Source organism: Patella vulgata, chromosome 6 (assembly GCF_932274485.2).
Source record: "Patella vulgata chromosome 6, xgPatVulg1.2, whole genome shotgun sequence".
Taxonomy (NCBI): Eukaryota; Metazoa; Mollusca; class Gastropoda; family Patellidae; genus Patella; species Patella vulgata.
Window position 1 is genome coordinate 40,105,623 of NC_065884.2, and position 23,361 is coordinate 40,128,983.

The 23,361-nt window shown below is 36.5% G+C and overlaps 1 protein-coding gene across 2 annotated transcripts in view; it reads left to right on the plus strand.

The window, feature by feature from the left end:
* LOC126825425 (zinc finger CCHC domain-containing protein 17) overlaps positions 1–22,718 on the plus strand; it is a 52,493-nt gene extending 29,775 nt beyond the window's left edge. The window contains exons 3-8 of one of the 2 annotated variants that reach the window (XM_050555113.1): positions 1,981–2,081; positions 3,622–3,701; positions 10,002–10,102; positions 19,717–19,850; positions 19,940–19,988; positions 20,294–22,718. In XM_050555113.1, the coding sequence (XP_050411070.1) occupies positions 1,981–2,081; positions 3,622–3,701; positions 10,002–10,102; positions 19,717–19,850; positions 19,940–19,988; positions 20,294–20,343 (515 nt within the window). In that variant the 3' untranslated portion in view covers positions 20,344–22,718. Of the gene's footprint in view, positions 1–1,980; positions 2,082–3,621; positions 3,702–10,001; positions 10,103–19,716; positions 19,851–19,939; positions 20,018–20,293 lie in introns of both variants that reach the window. The other variant, XM_050555112.2, reaches the window with a different exon arrangement.
* Positions 22,719–23,361: the final 643 nt, after the last annotated feature.

The following is a 23,361-nucleotide window of genomic DNA, read 5'->3' on the forward strand; positions in this document are numbered from 1 at the left end:
AACTTTAGTTCTAATTAAATGAGAGTGATGAAACTTAGTGTATAGTTTCATTACATCAATACCTTGACTAAGTTCGATAATGAGTATTTTCTGCTCAGTGTAAGCAGAGCGATAAGCAATTTGATTGTCCGAGACTTTGGAACACAATAACTCTCCTTCTAATTGATCTAGAATGTTCAAACTTGGTATAGACGTTAATTGTGAATGCCTTGATGGAGTTCGATGATGAACATTGTCTGCTTACGGTAAGCATAGATAAGCAATCTGATTGGTTGATGCTTTGGGGCACAATAGCTTTAGTTTTGATCAAGTGAGAGTGATGAAACGCCGAGTATAGATTCATTATATCATTACCCTGACTAAGTTCGATGATGAGAATTTTCGGCTTAGACTAGAAGCGATACACGATTTGATTGGTCAAGACTTTAGAACATAACAACTATGTTTTTAATTGAGGTAGAATGTAGCAATGGTGATACTTCACGTAGCAATGATGATAATTCACGTGTCGCAAAAATGTAGTGCATATGGTTACTCTTATTATGAACAACGATATTCTAGCTGTGAAGTTAGTCCTTCATTTATTATTTATTACTAGGATTTAAGTCACAATTCTGTGGTCCATAATGCGGTAAGAGATGGTGTTAAACCAACAAATGTTACAAATATGCCATAAATAATTATATATTTATCTTCATTTCGTAGTTATTATTTTATCAAGGTACGTGTGAGGTACTGGAATGATTTTTCTACGGCTAGTTCAACTCTTTATTTTTGTCTTTAACCAAGTAAGACATTTCGATAATAAAAGGGAATATTTCATTAATAAATACTAGTATTTTATTTCTTAGTCCAATATATAATTTTTATACGCCCACATTTTCGCGCATATCGAACCATAAATTCCAGAATTATGGCCCCTGATTGTACGAAAAATCGCATTTTTAGCTTGTGGAACCCATAGAGGTCACAATTTTTATCCGATTTAAAAAACGTTACAATATATCACCGTTACACGCTAAGGGTGGTTGAATTCGAATTTCGTAAAAATCGGACCGAAACTGACGGACAAAATGGCCGCCCCTCGTTTGCAGGTCACAATTTTCATCTGATTTTGATGAAACTTGAAATGCATGTTTATAACCCACAGATCTCGGTTCCTTTCGATATTCACGTTTTTAACTTGTGGTCCCTGTAGAGGTCACAATTTTTATCCGATTTAAAAAAAAACGTGTGAATATATCATCATTACACACTAAGATCTTGGCTCCTTTTGATAATGGTGGATACCAGAACTTAACTTCCTGGATTATGGCCCCTGATTGTTCATTTGCGGATTCTCTAGAGGTCACAATTTTTTTTCCGATTTTAAAAACCATTTAAATACGTCACCATTCCACCATAATGAAGGTTGAATCCGTATTTCGGGAAAATCGGCATGAAACTGCCTGACAAAACGGCCGCTCTTTGTACGCAAATTGTTTAGAAGTGTGTAATACGAAGGTTGTGGACCCTCTAGAGGTCCCAATTTTTATTCGATTTTGATGAAACTTAAAACATATCTTTATGTCCCAAAGATCTCAATCCTTTTTGATATTGCCCCTGATTGTACAAAAAATTACGTTTGTTTTTAGCTTGTTCTCTATCCATCTCTTGCAAAATGTGGGCGTACCCTGCCTGGCAGCTGCTTGTTTCTGTACACCATGCTGACAAAGTGGTGTAGACACGTGAGTTCACAGTACCCTAAATAAAAAATATGAATTGTGAATTTAATTTGCAAAGTTTTCGTGCACTATCTAAAATGACAGACAGTGAAAATTTTGAAGTGGAAGCCCTGGTTCAGACCTATCATAAAGTGATGTGGTGGTCTGATGGACCAGTCATTTATATCAAAATTGCCTTATTGATACTGTATGTTTATTAGCTATTTGTCACATAGATTGCCCCGCAGATGGCAATTAATGAAGTTTTCTACTTTAGGTTTGGTTCATAAGTCTCAAATGTCAAAAAGTAAAATTGAAGATCCATCTGAGATGTTGTCTGTAGGAGAAACAGTTTACTGTAAAATAATATCAATAGAGGTAAGTGTCTGCTGATGAAACTGGATTTAAATTAAATCATTACTACTAGCCTGATGCTTTATAATAAAGCTAGTATATTATGGTGAAACAATATCATGGTCAAACTTTAAAGGGCAAGTCGGGGATCATGTGGCTAAGTGGGTAAGACGCTGGCTCGCTAACCTGGAGGTCGGGTGTTCGATCCTTGCATTGGCCAAGAAAGTTAATCCAGATTTTCCAACGTGGTTTCCCCTTGTCAGTGATGCAGGACGGAGGGCCTGACAAGGACAGCTGTCTAGTCCTTCAGATGGGACGAAGAACCGCGGTCCCGTGTATATATTGGCGTGCATGTAAAAGATCCCTTGTTAGTTGGAATTTGATATCAGAGTAGGCCGTAGCGCCGCTGCCCGGGCAAAATTTCCCTCATAGCACACTGTATGGCGTATGCCCGTCTTCATTAGCCCAGATTAGGAGCAGAACAGTAGGACATTAAACCCCATTTCATTTCATTTCATTTTTAAAGTCCCAAATGTCACATGACACTGTAAATAAAAGTGGGTTATTATTACACCAAATGCCAAAATGTCGATATATAGCATAATTTAGTTTGTCTGAAAAATTTTAATCAAAATATTAAGCTTTTCGCCAATTATCGTTAGGTATGCTTAACATGGTTATTTAAGAAATTTCATTCTTCAATTCTATGAATGAGTGACTTGGTCTTCATAATCGCAACAATCACTTACCACTATAACTTCGGTAAGTTTATAGACATAGTTATCTAGGTACTTTAATAACACAGAATTTGGCAACTTAAAAATTACGGCCAACCGCACATAGAAATTTAATGTTTACATTTCTTAAAAAAAGTATCTCAGAGCTGTAGATAGTTGTATGTGACTACGATAAAGATTTGCATAGATCTTTCACTAAGAATGAACCAGTTTGATTTACATAATAGCAAAGATTCAAATCTGGTATTCAATGGAGCATCCATTTCTAATGAAAAACGAAACGGTTTACCAAAACATTTTTCTCAATATAACTTTGTTAATTATAAGTATAAAATTCATCCCAATTTGACCACAACCACTTTAAAATAAAATAAATAAGGTAACTTATTTTCCGATTGCTTCCTTGTATTCAGTATTGTTTTTCTGTTTTATAGAAACAAGGACTTATGGCCTTACTTTGTAATTAATACACCTGAATTCTTTCGAACCCTTATAATGTTTCTCACTACTACTGAGGCTGTTTAGTTGTACATGGCTTTTTACTACATTTAACCAATATGGTTACTTGTATGTATTGTTCCTTCATTTTTGAGTGACGTCTGTAACACTACAGATCCAGGACTGTACAGCGCAGTGGACACTTACGGCTAGCCCCCGGATCCATTCACTTCATCTGATATAATATGTACGTTTGTTTGTGATTTCTGTGTATTATGTCTTGCCCGTAAATTTGTCTTGTGTAATTGTCTGTTTGTGGTGCAGTCCCCCTGCACTTACTAATAAAGAGTTCATGCTCCGTCAAATAATTTTTGTTAAATATTTTTTAGAATGATAAAGTTGCTTTATCTATGAAGATGGTGAGTCAAACAACTGGGGTAGATTTAGATCCAAATAATGTAGAACTCAGGTATTTATCATTTGTCTTTATTTATACACAGCATTTATTATTAATGGCTTTAAATTAGAGTGCTGTAACTTTATCATGTATTTATATTCAAATCTGTTTGAAGTTGACATTTAACATTTCAATACAAAAAGGACTTTAGCTTAAGTAAGATCACTACATTTTTCAGTCCAGGTTACACAATCTAGTTTGACAAAAATTACATGTTTTGGCATACCAGAAGTAGGGTTGCAAAGGGTGGGAACTTTCCAGGAATTTTGGAAAGTTTCCAGGGAACCCACCGTCAACAATTTCGCTCATAATTTTTATACACCCACATTTTCATGTGGACGTATATTGTCGTCGCCCCTGTCCGTCCGGACGTGCGTCCACAATTGGTTGTGAACAGTCTACAGGTCACAATTTTTATCCGATTTCAATGAAACTTGAAATATAGGTTTATCACCCTAAAATCTCGGTTCCTTTCGATATTGGCATCTATCGGACCGTAACTTCATGGATTATGGCCCCTGATTGTACAAAAAATCGCCCAAGTCCGTCCGGACGTCCGTCCGTTCGTTCGTTCGTCCGTCCGTCCGTCCACAATTGTTTGTGGACTCTCTACAGGTCACAATTCTTATCCTATTTTGACGAAACTTGAAATATAGGTTTATTCCCAAAAGATCTCGGCTGCTTTAGATATTGGCATGTATCGGATCGAAACTTCATGGATTATGGCCCCTGATTGTACGAAAAATCACGTTTTTAGCTTGTGGACCCTATAGAGGTCACAATTTTTATCCGATTTTTTTAAAACTTGAAATGTAAGTTTATAACCCAAAGATCTTGGTTCCTTTCAATATTCGCGCATATCGGACCATAACTGAATTATGGCCCCTGATTGTACGAAAAATCGCGTTTTTAGCTTGTGGACCCTATAGAGGTCATAATTTTTATCCGATTTAAAAAAACGTATTATAATATCACCATTACACCCGAAGGAAGGTTGAGTTCGAATTTGTTAAAATCGGCCCAAAATTGACAGACAAAATGGCCGCCGTTCGTTCTAAAATAGCATAAAAATATCGTATATCAAGGTTGTGGACCCTATAGAGGTCACAATTTTTATCCGATTTTGTTGAAAATTGATATGTAAGTTTATAACCCAAAGATCTTGGTTCCTTTCGATATTTGCGCATATCAGACAGCAACTTCCTGAATTATGGCCCCTGATTGTACGAAAAATCATGTTGTTAGCTTGTGGACCCTATTGAGGTCATAATTTTTATCGTAATAGTGTAAAAATATGGTATATCAAGGTTGTGGACCCTATGGAGGTCACAATTTTAATCCGATTTTGTTGAAACTTGAAATGTAAGTTTATAACCCAAAGATCTCGGTTCCTTTTGATATTTGCGCATATCGGACCGTAACTTCCTGAATTATGGCCCCTGATTGTACGAAAATACGTGTTTTTAGCTTGTGGACAGTATAGAGGTCATAATTTTTATCCAATTTAAAAAACCGTATTATTATATCACCGTCACACCCCAAGCACGGTTGAGTTCGAATTTCGTGAAAATCGGCCTAAAACTGACAGACAAAATGGCCGCCGTTCGTTCTCAAATAGCGTAAAAATATGGTATATCAAGGTTGTGGACCCTATAGAGGTCACAATTTTTATCCAATTTTGTTGAAACTTGAAATGTAAGTTTATAACACAAAGATCTTGGTTCCTTTCGATATTCGCGCATATCGGACCCTAACTTCATGAGTTATGGCCAGGGCTCTATAAAAGTTGAAAATGTGCCTGCAGGGTCATACTGAAACACAGGGATGTAGCCAGGATTTGGTAAGTGGTGTTTTTGGGAGGGGGGCGTGGTCTTTTATGAAAATTAAACCCTTCTTGGTGTATTTTCAGAGCATCTGCTGCCTTTTGTATTTGGTTCAGTGCAAATCAAATTTCCATTTATATATTCAAATTTTACCAAATTCACATAATTTTCATCAATGATACAGGGATCTAAAAACTTTTTGACACCACCCGACCGAGCATAAAATTGTCCCGCCCCACTCTGTTTCTCTGGATAGATAAGTTGAGGACCTTTCGGTATTTGTTGTTTTGTAAATTTTTTTTCAAATATTACTTTATTACTTTGAGATTAAAAATTAAAACGATTCTTAAAACGGTGTTTGTGTTTTATTTGAGCACAACGAATTATGACAAAAGGTAGATATTGATAATTAAAACATGTTGTATTATTTTGACTGGTTTGTAAAGTTGTTGTACGTGTCTCACGAATATTATTATTATTATGGTGGAATGAGAATCAGGTCAGGCAGAAACTGAGAAAGCTCTCATCGTCCTCCTAGTCCTATTCTCGGGCCGTAGAAAATCCACGGTCAACACAGGTAAGAAATAAAATAAGATCATCGTGAAAATTTGCAGGCACGTGTTGGACAATTACGACATTCAAACCTTTAACATTGGAGTGCCGTAAATTGGTCTGGGTGACCTATTTCGGCAAATAAACAAATAAAAAGACCGCAGAATAATTGTAAAATGAATAGACCTAGGCCTACACATCTTCTAAGTATAAATAAACAAAATACCAATACATCTTTCTTTAAACTAATTTGGGATGATAGGGTCTACTACGGCACACAAAAATGAATTATGCCGTGACAGACATGGTTTGCGTACGTCGGCTTTTACCATGGCTTTGCCGGTTAATTGCCGTGGTAAATTTCGCGTGCCAAGTTTGTGTACAGAGAAGGACGAAGGGGGTTTAAATACGACTGGGCCTTTTTCGATTTTTTCTTTGTGCTGGGCAGCAAAAAATAGTGCCGGACGCATCCGCCGCCCGGTGTGGCTACATCTTTAAAAATGTGCCTGCAAAAAATTCTTTTTCAAGCAAATGTGCCTGCGCACGCCATGCGCATGTGCGCGGAAATATCGATGCCTGATTATGGCCCCTGATTGTACGCAAAAACGCGTTTTTTGGCTTGTGGACCCTATAGAGGTCATAATTTTTATCCTATTTAGAAAAACGTGTGAATATATCATTGTTACACCCTAAGGACGGCTGAGTTCGAATTTCGTGAAAATCGGCCCAAAACTGACAGACAAAATGCCTGCCCTTCGTTCTCAAATAACGTAAAAATATGGTATATCAAGGTTGTGGACACTATAGAGGTCACAATTTTTATCCGATTTTTTTGAAACTTGAAATGTAAGTTTATAACACAAAGATCTCGGTTCCTTTCAATATTCCCGCATATCGGACCGTAACTGCATGAATTATGGCCCCTTATTGTATGATAAATCGCGTTTTTAGCTTGTGGACCCTATAGAGGTCATAATTTTTATCCAATTTAAAAAAATGTATTATTAGGCTACACAAAATAAATGTCTTGTTTCTCGGGCAACTGACAGCTGAAACTGTAGGGGGGGAGGGCGGTTTATTTTTTTTTTTATCTCATTTCTGGCTAGAGGATGGTGCAAAATAAAATGTGCCTATTGTTGAAAATTGTTGGGGCGGGAGGGCGGCCTTGTATTTTTTTTTTTTTTTAATAAGAAAGTCATTACTTGTCTACGGTTTTGCTTTCAGTTATATATTATACATACTTAGAACATAAACCCAAAAATCAAGTCTACTCAAACACTGAACACTGACTGAAAGGAAAATAATTTTCCATATTTAATTCACGTAATGTAGCTTACTAATGGTAATAGTGACAACCATAATTGAAATTGGTTTAAAATAAAATTCCGTACGACTATTAATAGCCGTCCATAATAACGACAATATTTTAAAGAGTAAGCCTCTGTCAGCATGTGTATCATCATCATCATCACGGTAAACGACACTTCGATCTAAATCTAGTATCGCTGGTTTATAATGATTGACCTAATTCCAACCAATGTCACGTGTCATCGGGATATGACTGTTTCTCAGGTTATTCGGTGTGTTTCTCAGGATATTCGGTGTTCTATCTGGGGTTTATATCGAATGACTATTTAAATTTAACTAACAACTCGTCAGTAAAACCATCAAATGTGTAATCCAATTATTATTTTCCGGATTATCAAAACTACCGTTAAATGTGCTAATGACCCAGATTCTGACTAAGGTATGGTGACTATCATCGTATCGTATTCGTAGCCACAAGTTATAATAATTAACCTGTTCTACGATTCATTGTTTTATAAGTAGGGTTTTTTTAAACATGGACCGACTGAAGCCGGCAATAATGAGCCGATTAAGATCGAATGATTGAAATACATTGCATTGTTGTCAATGACTTTCGGTGTTTAACACGATTCAAATTCTAGTTCACAAGGGGAGGTAATTAAAATCACGTGATACAAAAATGGAGGTTCTTTCGATATCAATAAAAAAGACCCTTAAATGAGCGTTTACATCTGAATCAGTTTAATACATTTGAATGGATATTCACGTATGGGGCATGTAGATACATGCGGCATATTTTTTTTATGACTTGCTTATCGATGTTCGGGCGGGCGTTACATATTTTTTTTTTTCGTCAAGACTAATAAATAGGCCGCTTGCGCAACCAATTTTGCGTGCGGGCGGTGCCCGAGAAACAACTTATTTTATTTGTGTTGCCTTATATCACCGTTAAACCCTAAGGACGGTTGAGTTTGAATTTCGTGAAAATCGGCCTAAAACTGACAGACAAAATGGCCGCCGTTCGTTCTCAAATAGCGTAAAAATATGGTATATCAAGGTTGTGGACCTTATAGAGGTCACAATTTTTATCCGATTTTGTTGAAACTTGAAATGTAAGTTTATAACCCAAAGATCTCGGTTCCTTTCGATATTCGCGCATATCGGACCGTAACTTCCTGAATTATGGCCCCTGATTGTACGAAAAATCACGTTTTTAGCTTGTGGACCCTATAGAGGTAACAATTCTTATCTGATTTTGATGAAACTTGAAATAATATAGGTTTATCTCCAAAAGATCTCGGCTGCTTTCGATATTGGCATGTATCGGATCGAAACTTCATGGATTATGGCCCCAGTTTGTACGAAAAATCACGTTTTTAGCTTGTGGAATCTATAGAGGTCACAATTTTTATACGCCCACATTTTCATATGGACGTATATTGTCGTCGCCCCTGTCCGTCCGGACGACCGTCCACAATTGTTTGAGGACTCTCTACAGGTCACAATTCTTATTAGATTTTGACGAAACTTGAAATATAGGTTTATCCCCAAAAGATCTTAGCTGCTTTCGATATTGGCATGTATCTGATTGAAACTTCATGGATTATGGCCCCTGTTTGTACGAAAAATCACGTTTTTAGCTTGTGGACCCTATAGAGGTCACAATTTTTATCCGATTTTGTTGAAACTTAAAATGTAAGTTTATAACCCAAAGATCTCGGTTTATTTCAATATTTGCGCATATTGGTCTGTAACTTCCTGACTTATGGCCCCTGATTGTACGAAAAATCACGTTTTTAGCTTGTGGACCCTATAGAGGTCATAATTTTTATTCGATTTAAAAAAACGTATTATTATTTCACCGTTTAACCCTAAGGATGGCTGAGTTCGAATTTCGTGAAAATCGGCCCAAAATTGACAGACAAAATGGCTGCCGTTTGTTTTTAAATTGCGTAAAAATATGGTATATCAAGGTTGTGGACCCTATGGACCCTATCCATCTCTCGAAAATGTGGGCGTGTCCTGCCTGGCAGACGCTGGTTGATATGATATAGTACACCTACTCATTAACCAGCAATATTATTTGATAATATTATTCATACTCAAAGCTGGTATCATTTTCCAGCTGGTAATCATAAGTAGAACATTTATCCGTGTTGGGATGGTAAATTGAATATCCTTTTCGACATCTGTTTGAGTTCACATATTTTTAATTCGAAACGAAGCAAAACACCCTCTGAATTTTTGATATGATATAGTACACCTACTCATTAACCAGCAATAAAAATTTCAGTCGAATCCATTCAGTCCCATATCGATTTTTGTTTAGTTTAAAAAAATAGCTTAAAAATATGATATTTCTGTGCTTGCTCACTCGACAAAAAATCCTATCACTGAATTGAGACCAGATTTGGAATCAGCGTATAGGTTTACAAAAAAATACAAAATTTCAAGTAATTTGGAAATTATTGACAGTTTTTCATTATTCTGGGTGCACCGGTTTAGTAACACCCCACTTCGGAAAAATGTCTGCAAAATCTTTGAGTTCCCCCGCTGGTCGAATTGACGTGGAAGGACCCTTAAGTTATTTTACATAATTTTTTTTTGTTGAATGCCTGTATTATTTCAGTTTAGACGAAAAAAAGAGAAGACAGTTTTTTAAGAAAGAAAGAGAAAAGATAGAACTTGGTGCTGTATTAAATACAACTTGTCGTAGATGTGGTGGACATGGTAATTATAATCTGTTTATAAATTTGTAAAACAAGAAAGCAAAAGCAAGAAATTAATGCATTAAATCTGACCTACTTATAGTTGTCTGGTTTATTTCTGCTTAGTTAAAATTACAATAACCAGGCCTTGTCATTTCTTTTGCGTCCATTTTTATACGCCCACATTTTCATGTGGACGTATATTGTCGTCGCCCCTGTCCGTCCGTCCACAATTTGTTTGTGGACTCTCTACAGGTCACAATTCTTGTCCGATTTTGACAAAACTTGAAATATAGGTTTATCCCCAAAAGATCTCGGCTGCTTTCGATATTGGCATGTATCGGATAGAAACTTCACGGATTATGGCCCCTGTTTGTACGAAAAATCATGTTTTTAGCTTGTGGACCCTATAGAGGTCACAATTTTTATCCGATTTTGTTGAAACTTGACATGTAAGTTTATAACCCAAAGATCTCAGTTCCTTTAGATATTCGTGCATATCGGACCGTAACTTCCTGAATTATGGCCCCTGATTATACGAAAAATCAGGTTTTTAGCTTGTGGACCTTATATAGGTCATAATTTTTATCCGATTTAAAAAAACGTATTATTATATCACTGTTACACCCTAAGGAAGGTTGAGTTCGAATTTGGGGAAAATCGGACCAAAATTGCCGGACAAAATGGCCGCCGTTTGTACACGAATAGTGTAAAAATAGGGTAAATCAAGGTTGTGGACCCTTTATGGGTCACAATTTTAATTCGATTTTGATGAAACTTGAAATGCATGTTTGTAACCTAAAGATCTTGGTTCCTTTCGATATTGTAGCATATTATTATCTGATTGTAACTTCCTGAATTATGGCCCCTGATTATACGAAAAATCGTGTTTTTAGCTTGTTGACGCTATAAGCTAAAATCGGGGAAAATCGGACCAAAATTGCCGGACAAAATGGCCGCCGTTTGTACGAGAATAGTGTAAAAATAGGGTAAATCAAGGTTATGGACCCTGTATGGGTCACAATTTTAATTCGTTTTTGATGAAACCTGAAAAGCATGTTTATAACCTAAAGATCTTGGTTCCTTTCGATATTGTCGCATATTGGATCGTAACTTCCTGAATTATGGCCCCAGATTGTACGCAAAATCGCCTTTTTATACACCCACATTTTCATGTGGACGTATTATGCCGTCGCCCCTGTCCGTCCGTCCGGACGTCCACAATTGTTTGTGGACTCTCTACAGGTCACAATTCTTATCCGATTTTGACGAAACTTGAAATATAGGTTTATCCCCAAAAGATCTCGGCTGCTTTCGATATTGGCATGTATCGGATCGAAACTTCATGGATTATGGCCCCTGATTGTACGAAAAATCACGTTTTTAGCTTGTGGACCCTATATAGGTCACAATTTTTATCCGATTTTTTTGAAACTTGAAATGTAAGTTTATAACCCAAAGATCTCAGTTCCTTTAGAGGTCATAATTGTTATCCGATTTAAAAAAACGTATTATTATATCACCGTTACACCCTAAGGAAGGTTGAGTTTGAATTTCGTGGAAATCGGCCCAAAATTGACAGCAAAATGGCCGCCGTTCATTCTCAAATAGCGTAAAAATATGGTATATCAAGGTTGTGGACCCTATAGAGGTCACAATTTTTATCCGATTTTGTTGAAAATTGAAATGTAAGTGTTTATAACCCAAAGATCTCGGTTCCTTTCGATCTTCGCGCATATCAGACCGTAACTTCCTGAATTATGGCCCCTGATTGTACGAAAAATCGCGTTTTTAGCTTGTGGACCCTATAGAGGTCATAATTTTTATCCTATTTAAAAAAACCTATTATTATATCACTGTTACACCCTAAGGAAGGTTGAGTTCGAATTTCGTGAAAATCGGCCCAAAATTGACAGACAAAATGGCCGCCGTTCGTTCTCAAATAGCGTAAAAATATGGTATATCAAGGTTGTGGACCCTATAGAGGTCACAATTTTTATCCGATTTTGTTGAAACTTGAAATGTAAGTTTATAACCCAAAGATCTCAGTTCCTTTCGATATTCGCGCATATTGGACCGTAACTTCCTGAATTATGGCCCCTGATTGTATGAAAAATCGAGTTTTTAGCTTGTGGACCCTATAGAGGTCATAATTTTTATCCGATTTAAAAAAACTTATTATTATATCACCGTTACACCCTAAGGACGACTGAGTTCGAATTTCGTGGTGAAAATCGGCCAAAAAATTGACAGACAAAATGGCTGCCGTTCGTTCTCAAATAGCGTAAAAATATGGTATATCAAGGTTGTGGACCCTATAGAGGTCACAATTTTTATCCGATTTTGTTGAAACTTGAAATGTAAGTTTATAACCCAAAGATCTCAGTTCCTTTCGATATTCGCGCATATTGGACCGTAACTTCCTGAATTATGGCCCCTGATTGTATGAAAAATCGAGTTTTTAGCTTGTGGACCCTATAGAGGTCATAATTTTTATCCGATTTAAAAAAACTTATTATTATATCACCGTTACACCCTAAGGACGACTGAGTTCGAATTTCGTGGTGAAAATCGGCCAAAAAATTGACAGACAAAATGGCTGCCGTTCGTTCTCAAATAGCGTAAAAATATGGTATATCAAGGTTGTGGACCCTATAGAGGTCACAATTTTTATCTGATTTTGTTGAAACTTGAAATGTAAGTTTATAACACAAAGATCTCAGTTCCTTTCGATATTTGCGCATATCGAATTGTAATTTCCTGAATTATGGCCCTTGATTGTAGGAAAAATCACTTTCTTGTTAGCTTGTTCTCTATCCATCTCTCGAAAATGTGGGCGTATCCTGCCTGGCAGCCGCTGGTTTAGCTTGTGGTCCCTCTGAAGGTCACAATTATTATCCGATTTAAAAAAACATTTGATTATATCACTGTTACACCGTAATGAAGGTTGAGTTCGAATTTCGTGAAAATCGGACCAAAATTGCCGGACAAAATGGCCGCCGCTTGTACGCGAATAGTGTAAAAATATGGTATATGTCAAGATTGTGGACCCTGTAGAGGTCGCAATTTTAATTCGATTTTGATGAAACTTGAAATGCATGTTTATAACCTAAAGATCTTGGTTCCTTTCGATATTGTTGCATATCGGATCGTAACTTCATGAATTATGGCCCCTGATTATACAAAAAATCGCCTCTTTTAGCTTGTGGTCCCTCTGAAGGTCACACTTATTATCTGATTTTAAAAATCGTTTGAATATATCACTGTAACACCATAATAAAGGTTGAGTTCAAATTTCCTGAAAATCAAACCAAAACTGCTGGACAAAGTGGCCGCCGCTTGTACGCGAAAGGTGTAAAAATATGGTATATCAAGGTTGTGGACCCTGTAGAGGTTACAATTTTAATCCGATTTTGATGAAACTTGAAATGCATGTTGATCTTGGTTCCTTTCGATATTTGCGCATATCGAATTGTAACTTCATGAATTATGGCCCTTGATTGTAGGAAAAATCATTTTCTTTTTAGCTTGTTCTCTATCCGTCTCTCAAAAATGTGGGCGTATCCTGCCTGGCAGCCGCTGGTTTTCATTTGTTTAATTTGAAAATATTCTGGGGTAGACCTTCCTTAACTTCATTATGAAACATAACGGCATTGATTGAAAGTCATCTTCATTATTTCTTGACCATTCTAAAGCTTTGTCTTATTTTGTAGGTTTGCGAATAGTCTCACGGGACGAGATCTAAGATGGCGAACCTCGTGTAAACAACCTCTGGCAATATGATATATTTCATGATACAAATGTTGTTGAAGTGTTGTGATAGTTCACTCGCCCAAATTAAATGACTTCAGTGCTGTATCAGATATCCATCAACTATGTCAAAAAGCGATTTTTCTCATCACATACCGCCAGAGCAATTAATGTACCAGATTATCAAGTTTTCAAGCAATATAGCTATCCATTACAGAAAAAAAATTCAAGATTTCATTGTAGGAAACAATGCTTAATTTGTAAAATTTTCTTGGGGGCCCTGGAGAAACACTAGATACACCACTGGTTCTTGTACACATTTACAGGAGGATCTCCTGGCATTTTCATTTGGCAGTGCCTAAACAACCCACCCATCTGTCGTTTTAGAAATAAATAGGATACATCAGGCATTTATGCCAATAAAGATTTATGTTCTCCGACTTCAGGTAGCATTAATTTGATGACACATTATTTTCTGATCTTACAGTATTTGGATTTATAAATCAACAATAAAGTTTTTATTGACTTTTTTATTAATTGAAGAAGATGGAATTATTGAAGATCTTTTATAATGGTCTTTCATGTAGATTCATTACAATTTTTAATCTGATTAATAATGAATATTATTCGAATAACTTTTTTATACCTCCACATTCATCATTTTGGCGTATATTGCCGTCTTCCCTGTATGTTTGTGTCTGTCTGTGTGTTCGCCTACAGGCCACAATTCTTAAGTGATCATCTTGAAACTTTACATACTTATTTCTTATACACTAAGGATGATCCTTATCGTTTTTAGTGCATGCACGACCCCTAGGGGCAGAAAAGCCATGCCTATTTCTTTAATTTGTTTGTTTGTCGTCTACAGGCCGCATTTTTTAACGTATCATCTTGACTTTGTACCCTAAGGAACATCACTATCGTTTGCTGTGCATGTCCAATCCCCAGGGGCCGAGCCACACCAATTTTCTTTTTGTATGTCTGTGTGTCACCTACAGGCCATAATTCTTAATCAATATGAGTTCCTTATAACCTAAGGATGATCACTATTGTGTTTGGTACGTGCCGGACACCAGTGGCAGAGCCACCCCCATTTCTTGTATTTATTGGTTTGTCATCTACAGACCGCATTTCTTAACGTATCACCAAGAAACTTTGCATACTTATTCCTTCTATCCTAAGGAACATCCCTATTGTTTGTTGTGCATGCCAGACCCCCTGGGACAGAGCCAGGCCCAATGTTTGTGTGCCTTGTGTTTCGCCTACAGGCCGCAAGTCTTAACAGATCCTTTTGAAACTTTGCATACTTTTTTCCTTATACCCTAAGGATGACTCCTATTGTTTTTTCGTGATTGCCCAACACCCTAGTACAGAGCCATGCCCAATGTCTGTGTGTATTGTCTTTTGCCTACCAGCCACAATTCTTAATGGATCGTCTTTGAACTTAGGATATGTATTCCTTATAGCCTAAGGACAACAACTGCATTTCCCGACCCAATTTTTGTGTTTATTGTTTACAGACCGCAATTCTGAATGGATCAACTTGGTACTTGGCATATGTATTCCTTATAGCCTAAGGGCTCAACTATTGATTTTGGTGAATGCCCTGACCCCCAAGGGCAGAGCCACGCCCAATTTTTGCCTTTAGCGCCCGAAGGCCACAATTCTGAATGGATTATCTTGGAACTTGGTATACTTATTCCTCATACCCTAAAAACGGCAACTATTGATGTTGATATTTTGTTTGTAAATGTTATACAGATTGCAATTATTAATAGATTTGGATCCAATTCAGAATGATCCAGCATAGGGTTGTACCTGTATATGTATTGTTCCATGTCCAACCCCCAGGGACAGAGCCACACCAAATTTTTATACGCCCACATTGAAATGTGGTCGTATATTGTCGTCGCCCCCGTCCGTCCGTCCGTCCGCTTTCTGTCCAGCGTCCACAATTGCTAGTGGACGCTCTAGAGGCTAAAGTTAATATCCGATTGACTTTAAATTTATATACAGTGTTTAAGGCCATGAGACGAAGAAGCCTATTGATTTTCAGCGATTTCCGATAATTACTGCCAGAGTTATGGCCCTTGATCACTTCAAAAAATCTTGTGGACGCTCTAGAGGCTAAAGTTAATATCTGGTTGACTTTAAATTTATACACAGTGTTTAAGAACGAGTCTGTGAGAAGACCATGCAAATTCTGCAAAAAGTGATAAGGCAGCAGGAAACCGATTTTGATCAAACTTGGTGGTTGGTACCCCGGGGGCCCCCAGACCCCACAGAAAATAAAGTAGGTCTCTGCTCCGCCTGATTGCGGAGCTTGGTCGCCCCGATTTTTGGGGTTTAAAACGACGCTATTTTCAGTGAGAAAAATACCATACTTTTGACGGCAACTGCGGCTTCGGTACACATTTTTCGAGACTGTTCATAATGAAGTATGAACCACCTTGGGTTCCCCTCAATATATGCCCAATATCAACGAAGTTCAAGTTGGAGTGTAGAAATGAGACTAGTTTTAAAAACCTAGGTATCCAAAACACTGAAATTAGACCCATTTTAAAACGCGTTTTTCTCGACTGCGGCGGGGTGCATGGTCGACATCGACCTTGAGGGCTGAAGTATATTAGTGACACATAATTTGTCTGAAAAAAGTTTCACTGCATCGGATCTATGCAAATCACAGGAACCCTGGGAACTTTGGGTATTTACTCGCTTTAGAAGGTATTTTTTGATTGATTATCTTGATCTCTATTGATTTATCTTGATCTTAATTTCATTTCCACTCTGATAATGTTTCAGAAATCATGGCTCTTATAATATCCCGCCTCCGGTCAGGTGTCTGGGCTGTTTGTTTGACTGGTATCCAGCGATGCCCTAATCCCTTTGCAAGAAAAAAAAGTGAAAGTTTTTTTATTTCAATATTATGTGATTTTAGCCTCTAAAATGGCGTTTTCCACGCTAAAGTGCTCATTTTCTGAGCGGACTAAACACATAAAATGTGGTACGGTGAACAAGTACCCGAATGAACGTTGTGTTGTTGCGCTCCGCGCCTGTACAAAGGATATTACTATGTATTTTCATTTAGTGTGTTGAATCCAGTGTCCTTTTTCACGAGTACACTGTATAAAGCGAAACGGTGTGAAATCAAAAAATTCGAACCGAATGGTGAGGCCTATATGTATTACGAGTTATAATATTGCTAGTAACTGTATATGTATGATATGTACATAATATATATGGAATACTATTCAAATTAATGATATCTTTACATTTCGTATATTTCTTTTTATCATCGTCTCATATACTCAGATCAAGTTTGCGGCGATGTTTTTGGCCATATTCCCTTGACGTCTCTGTAAAAACGTGTGGTAATGACAGAATCGTAATGTACATGTGATGACCTTTTCAGCGATATGTCACATGGGTATATTAGTGTCAAGTCCAAGAAACCGGAAGTGACATCACTGATACCGGAAGTGCCCTTCTGGGCTTTGTATTACCGTGGGGAAGCTACATTCGAAATTTCATCTTGATGTATGGCAGAAAAGTTGACAATAACTTAACTTACATCGTATCCGAAAGTGTCGTAATATCTGCCGAGTGTGCCTACTTTCAACACTCGCTCCGAAAAACTGGGGCGAGCTGCATCCAATATTATTGTTGATATATATAGTGGAGATAAAGTACTAAAAGCACATGTATTCACCCTCGCTCCCACCCCCGCCGCAGTGAAGAGAAACGTGTCGAAACATAGCCTATTTTATTTGATGCCATGGACTTCATGTATCGAAACTCTAACCCAGGCTCTATGGCTGGATTAAAGTGAAAATAATTTTGTGGAAAATTTCAAGGGACAGTAGGCCTACAAAATCCCTAAAAAGAATTTCGTTCAGGTGAGTATCCGTTGCATGAGTGAGACTTAAAATTTAGTTAAGAAATGCATTAAAATTAGCCATTATTTTTAAGAAAATAACGAAAAATCATTTCTGTGGGTACTGGTGGGATTTGGATCGCAATATGACCGCATGTGCTTCTGGGGGTCCTAAGGAACCAACAGTGGTGGTATGGTCCGGATTCATGATTTAGGGCCTTGTCACATTTTGCATGCTTTTCTCACGAACACGTTCTTAAGGTCATGAGACGAAGAAGCCTATTGATTTTCAACAATTTTCGATAGTTACTGCCCTTGATCACTTCAAAAAATTATGTGGAAGCTCTAGAGGTCAAGGTTAATATCCGATTGACTTTAAATTTATACACAGTGTTTAAGGTCATGAGACGAAGAAGCCTGTTGATTTTCAGCGATTTCCGATAATTACAGCTAGAGTTATGGCCCTTGATCACTTTGAAAAATCTTGTGGACGCTCTAGAGGGTAAAGTTAATATCCGATTGACTTTAAATTTATACACAGTGTTTAAGGTCATGAGACGAAGAATCCTATTGATTTTCAGCGATTTCCGATAATTTTTGCCAGAGTTATGGCCCTTGATCACCTTGAAAAATCTTGTGGAAGCTCTAGAGGCTAAAGTTAATATCCGATTGACTTTAAATTTATACACAGTGTTTAAGGTCTTGAGACGAACAAGTATATTGATTTTCAATGAATCTTTATGACTTGAACAGCTAAATCCATGATGTTAAAAGTTTCGTATGCTAAACGTTAGCATGGGGTAGAACTTTATAAAAACCGAACAAATTCTAATGGTTTTCTGATAATTACTTAATGAGTTGTTACTCTTAATCAGATTTTAATGTATTATAAATGTTTCATTACTGAAAAAAGTAAAAATATGCGACAACTCTTGTTGACTGTCCGGATGATATAGCTGATGTGGGCGTATGTTTCGTTGCCTGGCAACCTATCTTTGTGTTTTTTGTCTACAGACTGGAATTATAAATGGATCATCTTGGAACTTGGCATATTTTTTCCTTATACTATAAGGATAGCAACTAATTATTTTGGTGCATGTCCCGACCCCCAAGGGTGTGGTACCACACCCACTTTCTTGTTAGGTAAATACTCTACAGGTTGCAATAATTAACAGATTTTGTTCAAATTCAGCATATCAATCATTTCAATAACAGGGTGGTGGTACCTATTTATATTGTTCCATATCCAACCCCCAAGGGTAGAGCCACGCCCAATTTTGTATTTATCGTCTACAGGATGCAATTCTAAATGGATCTTCTTGGAACTTTGCATATTTATTCCTTATACAGTAAAGACAGCAACTATTTATTTTGATGCATGCCCCGACCCCCTGGGGCAGAGTCACACCCACTTTTTTGTTAATATTTTGTCTGTATATTTGGTAAAACAAACCCAACGCCTAGCCTTCTTTGCCTCTTGTCATATTACAGCCATTTCATATTTCATTCATTCTCTTCATTTTAAAAAGTACCATATCAATCAAAGCAGGAATGTGGATGTATATTGCAATGTTAGCGATGCTCTTGTTATTTTGTTGGGGGGGGGGGGGGGATGGCTGAATGGTTAGCGTGAGCGCGCTGTATCATAAAGTCTGTCATTGAGTCGACTGGCGTGGTTTCAAATCCCCGGTTGTACGTGACAAGGAGTAGGGTCGCCTGTCCAACCTCGTGGGTTTTCTCCGGGTCCTCCGGTTTCCTCCCACTGCTAAAGACCCCTATGCGCAAGCGAACTATTGAAATAAAATTAAACCATATGTTAGTCCCGAAATGACCTAGTTTGTGTCGAGTGGAAGTTAAACCCCATTTCTCCCTCTCTCTGTTATTTTGTTTCTTCGATATTCTGTATTTAATATTTTACAGGACTGCATGTGTAGAAAAATCAAAACTTAATTTTCAGATTTTTCCAAGCCACAAAATTTATATTCATATTAAATTTGCCCTATAAATTTCAGGTCATTTTGCTCAAGATTGTTATGTTATTAAAGGCAATAAACGTTATGATCTAGTTCCAGAAATAAACGAGGCTGACATACTTCCAACTTCTCAATCACCCCAAAAATCAGACACGAAAAAAAAGAAAAAAAAGGTGAGTTCAATCCACAATTTTTTATCATTTATCAAATATTTTTTACTGATCTTGATGTAATTTTGGTATTATTTTTTAATTGTTTACAGGAAAAGAAACATAAAAAAGAGAAAAAGAAGAAAAAAGTGTCTAATCCAGGTAGTGATTTAGATCACAATAGAAGACATGTTAGTATTCACTAATATTTAATATATTAAATTTGAATAACCAAGAGGTCTTGAAAGTGAATTGAAGCTGAAGTTTTACAGCTTACACATTGACATTTGTCTACGTTAAGTTGAAGTATACATCAAAACAAGAGAGCCGAAAATGCACACAAACATACATTATCTTCAAATTCTCTTTCATCACTTTGTCAGTAAAATATTTTTAGAAGTAGAAACATATTAGTATTCAAATGAGCCTCTATATATTGTAGTTAAATCCATTTTATTTTTTTGCAGAAAAAGAAGAAATCACACAAAAAAGATCAAAAGAAAAAATGCTACAGTAGCTCTAGTGAAGGATGAGGTGTGAGAATCAATGTGATGGGATATTTTTTTTGTACTAAATTTATTATTTTTGGCAATATCAACATTGAAAGCATTGAAGAACCAAACATTGCCATTCTGTAATGTTTGAAAATAATTGAAGGATATAAAGTGTGATGAAATTATTATATGTATGTAAATGAATTTTTGACTTTGTTATGAATCCTTGTTCCATTTTTATACCCCAACATGGAAATGTGATTGTATATTGGTGTCGCCTACGACCATCCGTAAGTCCATCCGTGCCACAATTTCTTGAACACTCTACAGCTTACATTTAATATCTGATCTTTTTGAAATTTATATATGTTTACATTAGTGAGACAAAGAAACCTATTTAATTTCAATAATTTCCATTAATTACTTCTAGAATTATAGTAGGGTTTGGACAAAAACTATTTTATTCTGAATTGATTTACTGGAATCAATTTTTCTTAGGCGAAATAGACTTTTCTGGTTGGGGCCTGAAACTTTTTCAAAATGGCGGCCAAGAATCACGAAAATTATGGCATTATATAATCACGCTAAATATGATTAATGATATGTTGTATGTAGGGTTTTTGTGGACGCTGAATCGAAATACGTGCTTGAAAAACAATTTTGAATAACCAGTCTGGTGGAAATCCAATATAGCTGTCAAAAATCCAAAGGCAGATTAAAGGCCTTTGATATTCTCGTGGCTTCATTTATCAAAAGTATAAAAGAACCGATTCTTTTAATTCTGACCTTTTTCATTAATCACTTTGTAAATAATTTCACAATGTATATATAACATGTAATTGACATTATCTGCTATATCACCTTAAATAAAGCTATTTCACACACATAATTCTGGCCTGTACAACTCGAAAAACTGCAAAAGATTCAAAACTCAGCTGCTCGCCTTATTTATAGAACATTATACAGGGATCATATCACACCCATTCTATATGAACTACACTGGCTTCCTGGGATTTTTAGATTTGAATATAAGATTTTATTATTAGGCTAGTTTTAAAATGTATAAATAACATTGCACCTGCTTATCTTAGTAATCTTTTATGTTTTTATAAACCTCGTCAACAATTACAGTCGTCCAGTGACAATCTGCTCCTAATTGAAAAAAATTCTAATCTTTCTCATTATTGTCCCCCCGCCTTGATGGAGTTCGAGGATGAGCATTTTCTGATTAGGGTAAGCAGAGATAAGCAATTTGATTGGTTGATGCTTTGAGACAAGATAACTTTAGTTCCAATTAAGTGAGGGTGATGAAACTTGGTGTATAGTTTCATTACATCAATACCTTGACTAAGTTCGATAATGAGCTTTTTCTGGTCAGGGTAAGCAGAGCGATAAGCAATTTGATTGGCCGAGACTTTGGAATACAATAACTCTGCGTAGGTATCTATAAGGTGAATGCCTTGATGGACTTCGAAGATGAGAATCTTCTGCTTAGGGTAAGCTGAGATAAGCAATTTGATTGGTTGATGCTTTGGGACACAATAACTTTAGTTCTAATTAAGTGAGAGTGAGGACACTTGGTGTATAGCTTTATTACATCAATACCTTGACTAAGTTCGATAATGAATATTTTCTGCTGAGGGTGAGCAATTTGATTGGTCGAGACTTTGGAACACAATAACTCTCCTAATTGAGGTAGAATGTTCAAACTTGGTGTAGTCATTCATTAGGCGAATGCCTTGATGGAGTTTGATGATGAACATTGTCTGCTTACGGTAACCGTAGATAAGCAATCTGATTGGTTTATGCTTTGGGGCACGATAACTTTGGTTATAATGAAGTGAGAGCGATGAAACTCCGAATATAGATTCATTATATCATTACCTTGACTAAGTTCGACTAAATTTTCTGCTTAGGCTAAGGAGCGATAAGCAATTTGATTGGTCAAGACTTTGGTACATAACAACTCTGCTTTTAATTGAGGTAGAATGTTTAAACTTGATGTAGATGTTCATTAGGTGAATTTCTTGACTGAGTTCAGTGATTAAACATTTCAAGCTGAAGCTAAGCAGAGCTAATCAATTTCATTGGTCGATGCTTTGGGACAAGATAACTTTGATTCTATCCGATAGAGAGTGATGAATCTAAGTGTATAGTTGATAATCAGTTTGATTGCTTGATACCTTTGAAAAAAATAAATGTGCTATTAATTAATATGTGTCATCTATTTAATTTGGGATTTCGTCAGTTGACATCAGCCTCACTGTTGGCTTGTTCACCTTATAATGACCTCAGGGAATATTGTACTTGATGTCATTATTGATGCTTATCTAAGTTATCTATTCAGATCAACCTGTTCAGAAGAATGTATATTGTACAATAAATGTAAAACAACTAACCTCTTTGTCAGATTTAATCAAATTATTTCACTGTAAATAAAGAAATCTCAAAAGTGATCTAAAATTTCACAAAATGTTAATGCATATATCAGATGACCCTCTTTGCCTTTGTGGGAATGCAAAAAAGGATTGTGAAAACTTTTTCTTTCATTGGCCTAGATTTCTAAAAGCTAGAAAAGAAACAATTGATAAATTTCCGATGAAAAACACCAGCGGCTGCCAGGCAGGATACGCCCACATTTTGCAAGAGATGGATAGAGAACAAGCTAAAAACAAACGGGATTTTTTGTACAATCAGGGCCAAAAATCCAGAAAGTTATGGTCTGAAATGCTCAAATATCAAAAGGGACTGAGATCTTTGGGATATAAAGTAATGTTTTAAGTTTCATCTAAATCTGATAAAAATTGTGACCTCTAGAGGGTTCACAACCTTCATAGCATACTTTTACACAATTTGCGTACAAAATGCGGCCATTTAGATTTTCTCGAAATTCGAATTCAACCTTCATTATGGTGGAATATTTGAACGTTTTTTAAAATCGGAAAAAAAAATTGTGACATCTATAGGGTACACATGCTAAAAATGCAATTTTTTTCGAACAATCAGGAGCCATAATCCAGGAAGTTACGTTCGGATATACG